Raw genomic sequence first — 9236 nt, forward strand, 5'->3', positions numbered from 1 at the left:
CCCCTGTGAGTCATACTTTCTTGTTTGTTTGCATGTCTTATAACTGTTTTTTTTTTTTTTAAGAGAACAGGATGTTTTAAATAATATAATGTGACAACTCAGAAAATCCGATTTTTCCACCTCTCCAACGTTTGCTGTTGTTTATTTGTTGGTTCGATAGCATTTTCTAAACGAATTCTCTAAAGGCTGTATTCTTTGTCACATGTGGTCACTGAAGTTTCTGCTCAGTTAGCTTAGTGGTCAGTTAATGAACGGACAGAGATTTCCTTAGATGCCTTAGATACCTAGAACCAGCGAGTCTCCTGGCCTTTACCAAGGGTGCACAGAGCTTCAAGGTCAGCCAGAGGAGAGATCTTAGGATCTTTGCAGATCTTTCCTGGGCCTATGCACAGCCCCTGAATCTAAGCACAGCCCTATTCATGTGTGTAATTTCCGAGATCCCCACGAATATGCCAGAGCTTTGTCAAGCCCCCTTGTGCACAACTGTTACCAACTGCCTCAGGCAGCCTCAGAGATCAATAGTTACCTCTAACTGTCGTCGGAAACCTCCTGGGGCGGGGGGGGAGGGACCAGAGGCTTTCCCTAGTCAAGCTTCAAGTTCAGGTCAAATAAAGACATCCTTCTGAGTGGGGACTTCCAGGGAACCGCCAGATCAGCCATACAACAACAATCGTCTGGGAATGGGGCCTTGAAGGAGCTGCAACCCCGTTCTGCGCCCTCTGGTGGCGGCTAGGCTGCCAGTTCTCACCAGGATTGCAGGCTCTTGGCTTTCCAGGCTACCAAGGGGAGCAGGGATGGGAATAGGGCAAATGAAAATTCCATAGCGCTTGCTGTTCCTAATGAGATTCGGCGGCTTTTCGTGAATAAACGCTCCTCAGATTGCTGCAAGACTTTGGTTAATTTCCAGAATTCTAGAAAAATTGAGGCTAACAGTTTTTTTTGCCAGTGTTTTCATTGCTTACATGAGTAGAGATTCTTTGGAGGTCCTTTCCATGCCAGTTTTGCTATGTCACTGTACAAGTGCTTTTTTGCCATGTTTTTAAAAGATAAAAAGTTGAATTCATTGCTTCCAAGGACCCCTCCCATTCTAGAGTGTTCCGTATTAATAGGTCTCATTCCCCAACCATCCTAGGTGATAGAATTTACTGTACCATTTTAAAAATAAATATGATTGTTTAAGATACACTGAAATAGACTTTGAACAGTGCCAAGATATGAAACATAATAAACTTTACTTAATTATCAACTCTGCCTTGTTTTATTCCCAGATTTGAAAAGGAAATATTACTTTTCTGGCACAGTTTCTTAACTTAAAATGAATTAGTCTAAAGGGGTAGGAGATCTTAAGACAATAGAGATACAATGTAAACCCCAGACACTATTGAAAGGGTAAACATCAAGTAATTTACTGACAGCATTTCACAGAATTGAATCATCAGCATATATATTTATTGAATGGTTTACTTTTTTGAGTAACTAATACATTGTTATTAATTATAGTCACCACGTTGTATTGTAGACCTCTTGAACTTATTCCTCCCAACTGGAATTTTGTATCTTTGGTTTACCTCTAATTCTTTTGTTTGCTTTTTTTTGTTTTGCTTTGTTTTGTTTTGAGACAGGGTCTCACTGTGTTGCCCAGGCTGGAGTCCAGTGGGGCAATCTCAGCTCACTGCAACCTCTGCCTCCTGGGTTCAAGCAATTCTCATGTCTCAGCCTCCAGAGTAGCTGGGATTACAGGCATGCACCACCATGCCCAGCTAATTTTTGTATTTTTAGTAGAGACAGGGTTTCACCTGATGGCGAGACTAGTCTTGAACTCCAGACCTCAAGTGATCTGCCCGCCTTGGCCTCCCAAAGTGCTGGGATTACAGGTGTCAGCCACCACGCCCAGCCAGTTTACCTCTAATTCTGAAATCTGTTATAATTATTATTACTAAAATATTAATATATTCATGCTAATTCTTTATTCACTAAAGGTCCATTTTTGTACTAAGTACTGAGAACATAGGTAAGGAATCAGCTAAACATGATCCAAGGCTGTTTTATATCAATTTCTTCAAAGATAGATGTGAGAAAATCGTGCCACATTATTTGGTAATGATGTTAAATGAAGTTGCTATGCAAATTATTTTCCAGATGTCTGAAGCCAAACCTTTTTAACTTAACAAATTTTGAGGTGACTCTTCCCAAACTATGTAAAACATTTCTCTGCTTCATCAGGAAGCTAATGATCTAATGTCTCAGTAGCAAGTAATCATTTTGGACAGTTATCTCATTGTCCTGTAAAACAGTGGCAGCCACCTTGCTCTTGTAGGGTAGAGCTGAGCAGAAGTACTCACTGGTGACATAATGCTGTGCTGCTGGTATTTTCATACTCTTTCATGAAGTGTTGTGCCTCATATTTTTCCATTAATATCTGCTAATCATAGATTTTCCATCTATTTTTAATTTGATCTTTCTACTTTATAATCTGTGAACTGACATATGAGACAAGAGATTGTACCTGTTGGGTTCTTAACATTTATGAGGCACTATCCTAAGTGTTAAAATGTGTCTGTGCATTTAATCCTCCTAACATCTCAGACAGGTAAGCACTATTATCATCTATGTTTTTAGACAAGAAAACTGAAGCACAGAGAGATTAAGTAACTTGCCCCAAATCATGTGTAGCAGTTCATGATCTTAACCATTATACTATACTGTTGAAGTGGCATCGTCCATCCTGGGTAATACCCAAGGTTAGTTGTCTCAGGCCAAGGAAATCAAGGATGTGAACACACAGGGAGTGAGGTTAAGAGTGGAGGTTTAATAGATGCAAAAAGGGAAGAGCTCTCTCCTGCAGAGAGGGTTCCTGAGTGGATTTTCTGGTCAGCAAAATGCAGCGGGTTTTATAGATAATCTTGAGGAGGCAGAGTCTGATTTACCAGGGCACGAAAGATTGGTCGGACCAGGTGTACCATTTGCATGGTGCATAAAAATCTGGCCACCCCCACCCTAATCTTTTATTATTCTGATGGGTTCTGTACTTGGCTGGCACCATGTTACCTGTTTCTTTACTGTATACACAAAGACAAGGGAAGATGGAGCCTCCATGTTGAACATACCTGGCCCCCAGGTAGCCTTTTTCTATTGGCACAGCTGCTGGCATTCACCTGTGCAAGCTTCCCGCTTGCTTGTCTATGTCTACAGCTCGATTTTTCAGGCAGTTCTTTTAATGATTTTGGAGCTGCTTTTTGTTAAAAGGAAAATTCCGCCAAGGACTCTTTTACCCTCACTATCTGCCTAAATAATTTCTATCTGCTGTATCACTGTGTCATTTAAAAATGCTTATTAAAATGACACATAAACCTAAGAGTGAATGAGCTGTCATAGAGTATTTGAGTGGAACTGTTTGAAAAATACTTAAATTTTGGTGAGTTGTCTTTGTGATGTCTATGTTAGTTTCCCACAGAATGTATGTGTATGTCTGTGTTTGTGCAAATTTCTTGTGTTTGTATCAAATAGGTTAAGGTGGCCAGAGAAGCAACTTTACCAAATCAGTGTTAAGTATTATTAAATCATGAACATTGTGTGCCAGATCTGGCCTAATGCCTTTTTGTGTGTTTGAAGTTTCACTGGAACCCAGCTACATTCATTCATTCACTTACCGTCTATGGCTGCTTTCTTGTGACAGTGGCAGGGATGAGTAGTTGCCATAGAGACCATATGGCCCACAAAGCCCAAAATATTTACTATCTGGCCATCTGAAAAAAGAAAACAAGTAAGTCAACCCCTGCTTTAGATGTTGGGTTTTATACCAGTGGGTCTCAACTTCAGGTTTTGAGAAAGACAAAAGAAGGGGTTGGCTCATTGGAATCAGCTGGACAGGCTTTTCAAAAGCTGCACACTTCCCTTTCTCCTTCTTCTCATCAGCTTTCCTTGTTGAGAACCACTGTCTTAAACTTTATGATCCAAATGATTTCATTAACTGATACAGATTGTTTGCTTTCATTAACTATTTTTGGCCTTCTCTAACATATCTAAAGTAATGTTGACCGTGTATTTCTTTTACAGGGTTGTGGGAAGAAAATGTATTCCTTTTTGAGAGGAACCAAACAACTGCAGGTGCTGAGATTTCTGGGAATCTCCATTGGAGTGACACAAATTCTGGCCATGATTCTCACCATTACTCTCCTCTGGGCTCTGTATTACGATAGAAGGGAGCCTGTGACAGACCAAATGATGTCCTTGAAGAATGAGAACTCTCAGCACCTGTCATGTCCCTCAGTAGAACTGTTGAAACCAAGCCTGTCAAGAATCTTTGAACACACATCCATGGCAAACAGCTTTAACACACACTTTGAGATGGAGGAGTTATAAAAAGAAAAGTCACAGAAGAAAAACACAAACTTGTTTTATTAGACTTGTGAATTTTTGAGTACATACTATGTGTTTCAGAAACAGGTAAAATAAAAATGTTGTCATAAAATAATACCTAAGCATATACTATTCTATGCTTTAAAATGAGGAGGGAAAAGTTTCATGTCATAAGTCACCACCTGGACAATAACTGATGCCCTTAAAATGCTGAAGACAGGCCGGGCGCGGTGGCTCAAGCCTGTAATCCCAGCACTTTGGGAGGCCGAGACGGGCGGATCACAAGGTCAGGAGATCGAGACCATCCTGGCTAACACGGTGAAACCCCGTCTCTACTAAAAAATACAAAAAAAAAAAACTAGCCGGGCGAGGTGGCGGGCGCCTGTAGTCCCAGCTACTCGGGAGGCTGAGGCAGGAGAATGGCGTGAACCCGGGAGGCGGAACTTGCAGTGAGCTGAGATCTGGCCACTGCACTCCAGCCCGGGCGACAGAGCGAGACTCTGTCTCCAAAAAAAATGAAAAAAATGCTGAAGACAAATGTCATACCCACTGTGTAGCCTGTGTATGACTGAACACAGTTATGTTTTGAGGCAGCGTGGTTTGATTAGCATTTCTGCATCCATACAAACGAGTCACATATGGTGGAACTGGAGCTACAGTAAAGGTTGATTTACTTCTACCAACTAGTATAGAAAGTACTAATTAAATGCTAACATAGGAAGTTAGAAGATACTAATAACTTTTATTACTCAGTGATCTATTCTTTTGATGCTAAATAAATTATACATCAGAAAACTTTCAATATTGGTGACTACCTAAATGTGATTTTTGCTGGTTACTAAAATATTCTTACCACTTAAAAGAGCAAGCTAACACATTGTCTTAAACTGATCAGGGATCTATTTGTATATAAGTCTGTGTTAAATCTGTATAATTCAGTAGATTTCAGTTCTGATAATGTTAAGAATAACCATTATGAAAAGGAAAATTTGTCCTGTATGGGATCATTATTTTTAGCCTTTCTTGTTAATAGAGCTTTAATATTCTGTCCTGGGCTTATATTACACATATAACTGTTAATTTAAATACTTAACCACTAATTTTGAAAATTACCAGTGTGATACATAGGAATCATTATTCAGAATGTAGTCTGGTCTTTAGGAAGTATTAAGAAGAAAATTTGCACATAATTTAGTTGATTCAGAAAGGACTTGTATGCTGTTTTTCTCCCAAATGAAGACTCTTTTTGACACTAAACACTTTTTAAAAAACTTATCTTTGCCTTCTCCAAGCAAGAAGCAATAGTCTCCAAGTCAATATAATTCTACAGAAAATAATGTTCTTTTTCTCCAGAAAAATGCTTGTGAGAATGATTAAAACACGTGACAATTTAGAGATTCTTTCTTTTATTTCATTGATTAATATACTGTGGCAAATTACACAGATTATTAAATTTTTTACAAGAGTATAGTATATTTATTTGAAATGGGAAAAGTGCATTTTACTGTATTTTGTGTATTTTGTTTATTTCTCAGAATATGGAAAGAAAAATAAAATGTGTCAATAAATATTTTCTAGAGAGTAATGACTTGTCTGTGCCTATTTTTTAATACATTACAAGCACTTAAGCCACTTGAGAAGATTATCAAAGGGAGAAAAACATGAGAAAGAATGATTGCATAAAGTATTAATATTGATTTCCAAACTATAGAACAGACCTATAAGAGTATGTATTTTCACTGAGAAGAGTCAAAAGATGCCCATTTATTTTTCACTTTTGCTTTTTAGCTAAATGTTAAATAATATACTTGTTTGAGATAATATAAAAATATGCCCATTTGTGTTAATTTATCTTTTCAATGTTTGCATAATCACAGTTTTATAACTATTATTAATTTTTAAGAGAATATGAGTCTCTTAGTTAATTTCAAATTCTCTTCAAATGAGTCAAGGAATACAATACTTGAAATTGACTGCCGTATTTAAAATCTTCCATAGATTTTAATGAAAACTGAGTACAGTACTTGTTCAATCAGAGCCAAAAGCATCCCTTCTAATAACTTCCTCAATGCCCCAAATCCCTGTAATTTCACCTAAAATACCCACGTAACTGAGACAGATATCTATGAGTTTTGTTTGAATTATTTGTATAATGGTCAAATTTAGCGGCTTCTTTTTTTAATATGTCTTACAGTCACAGAAAGAGCAAGCATATAATATGTTGGACTCAGTAAAATGAAAAGTCCTCAAATTACAAAAGTTGCTTTCTACATTTTTAGACTTCAGATATTTTGATGTATTACCTGATTTACTACCCTCTAGAATGGTCAACATAAATTTAGACAATCATTTTGTATATAATACACTTGCTTAATGGGAATGAATGACATTTATAGCAATAGCCCACAAAGCCTCTTATGGTAGCAGTGCACCTGGAATAATAAAACTGCAAGGGAGTTAAAAAAGTGTATTTAATACAGTAGAGCTGAGGGAGTTCACTGTTTGGGTACATTGCAAACAAAACTGTTAACTGTTTCTTTGGGAATTTTTAAAAGCTTTCTTTGGTTAAAAAAATCACCATTTTTTAAAAGTAGAAATTTAAGAAGATTATTTTTAGACTGGTTAACAGTCCATTCAAAGTGCCCTGGAGACTCAGAGATGGCAACAAGAGATGATGTCTGTCCTTAAACACTGTAGAATCTGGGTTAGAGACACTCGTGCTAACCACAGGAAAAATAAATAAGGGAATATACAGCAAGTAGGGCCCTTCTTAAGAATAAGAGATGGAGTAGAGTGGAATTAAGGCCGCTATGCCAAGGCGATGGCCTTCAAGCTGGATCAGAAGGAGCAGTGGAGTCTAGCTAGCTCGTGGAAAACGTTCCATGAGCCATGAGTTTGAGGTTAAAAAGTATACATGATTTTGGAGTTATGACTTATGGTTCAATGTGATTAGATCATAGAATGCTTGAAGAGATGCCATGGGAGAGCAAATGAATGAAATTTGAGTTTAGGTGCTTTGTTCTGTAGGCTAAAAGTAAAGTCACCGAAGTGATTTCAGAAAGAGAAATGAATATTTCATTAATTTAACTGGATTAGCCAAGTAAGAAAGAGGGGACCAGGAGACAGTTATACTCATTATGCAACTCCTGAGTGGGTGGGTCACCATTGACCACAGTCTAGGTAAGTGGAGCGCTAGAGAGTTGTACACACTGCAGGTCCTGGCGGGAGACTGGATAGTTTGCTGTTGCTGTGGTCCTGGAGAGGGATAAGGATCCTCACCAGAACAATGGACGTCACAAATCAAGAGTGCATAAAACAGATCACACCAGGGTGAATCCACAAAAATTGGCAGTAGATAGACCTCAGGGAGTGTGGGACAAGAAGTAAAAGAACTGAAATTTCTGGATTTTGCGCCTGGCAAATTGGCATGGCATTAACCTAGATGGAAGACTGGAGGGGAACAAGTATGAGAGGGTAATTAATTTGGTCTGAGACACAGAGTTAGAGATGCCTGCAGGACATGCAGATGGAGATGTCTACAGGCAGCTGTAAATTTCAGTCTGGAGCTTTGGAGAATTCACTGTCAAGCCTGAGAATTTTTATGCTTTGCTTTCCCATCTCAGGAAGCCTGACAGAAAATGGGCTGGGAACCAAATCTTATATGAGGAGAATCTTAAATAGATTGCCACAGAAGCTTCCTTTTGTCTGAACTCCCACTCCTGTGGATGAGTCAAGGGAGGTAAAAACAAGCAATGATTATACTACTGAATCTTCTCTGGCAAAGGAGCTGCCCCCTTTTTAAAAACACTGCCAACTGCTATGCTGCTTCACCCAACCCTCTTCCTATTGTCATTCTGAGATTTACAAGTAGATTCGTCTCCCCTATGAACTGAGTTCTCATTTCCTCACATCCTAGAAACATACAGAATCTTTGGTATCATCTTGATCTTGAAAGCTTTTCTTTTTCTATTTTTATGTGTTAATTGCAGTCATTCTTTATCTCATACTTTCAGGGGTGCGTACTAGGTACCAGGCACATGTAGGAGGTTCTTTACACTTATTTTCTCTGTTCTTTGCAACTCATTTGCAATTTGCAGGCACCCCACTTTATTTTACAAATGAAGAAGAGGGACTCCAAGAGATTGAATAAATTTACTTAGCTAATATGTGGCAGAGCTGTACTTCCACTGTCCCCATTTTGTGGCATGGTATCTTCACCGACCCGTGGTGAAGCTCAGATGATTCTGTTTTTTTTTTTTTTTTTTTTTTTTTTTTTGAGACGGAGTCTCGCTCTATCGCCCAGCCCAGGCTGGAGTGCAGTGGCGCGATCTCGGCTCACTGCAAGCTCCGCCTCCCGGGTTCACGCCATTCTCCTGCCTCAGCCTCCCGAGTAGCTGGGACTACAGGCGCCCACAACCGCGCCCGGCTAATTTTTTGTAATTTTTAGTAGAGACGGGGTTTCACCGTGGTCTCGATCTCCTGACCTTGTGATCCGCCCGCCTCGGCCTCCCAAAGTGCTGGGATTACAGGCGTGAGCCACCGCGCCCGGCCGCTCAGATGATTCTTTACGTAGAAAAGCCAAATTTCCCTACATGTAAATCAATATCACCAGGCCTAATTGATCTCCAGATTTTATTACTACTTCTTTCAAAATGATGTTCTTGTCTAACCTCATTCCTACTATTATTTCCCAAGAACAAGTAGAAATTATCTAAAGTATCTTGTACACACACATACACACACAGGCAAATTAAGTTCTTTTTTTTTTTTTAGATGAAGTCTCACACTGTCACCCAGGCTGAAGTCAGTGGCGTGATCTCGGCTCACTGCAACCCCTGCCTCCTGGGTTCAAGCGATTCTCCTGCCTCAGCCTCCCA

At 39.2% G+C, this 9236-nt stretch overlaps 1 protein-coding gene across 3 annotated transcripts in view; it reads left to right on the forward strand.

Moving 5' to 3' along the window:
- Positions 1–5944, forward strand: part of LOC105475360 (tetraspanin 12) — a 71447-nt gene extending 65503 nt beyond the window's left edge. For all 3 annotated transcript variants that reach the window (XM_011730555.2, XM_011730548.2, XM_011730576.2), the window contains one exon: positions 4057–5944. In XM_011730555.2, coding sequence (XP_011728857.1) covers positions 4057–4362 — 306 coding nt within the window. In that variant the 3' untranslated portion in view covers positions 4363–5944. The remainder of the gene's footprint in view (positions 1–4056) is intronic.
- The last annotated feature ends 3292 nt before the right edge of the window (positions 5945–9236 follow it).

Source organism: Macaca nemestrina, chromosome 4 (assembly GCF_043159975.1).
Source record: "Macaca nemestrina isolate mMacNem1 chromosome 4, mMacNem.hap1, whole genome shotgun sequence".
Lineage (NCBI taxonomy): Eukaryota > Metazoa > Chordata > Mammalia > Primates > Cercopithecidae > Macaca > Macaca nemestrina.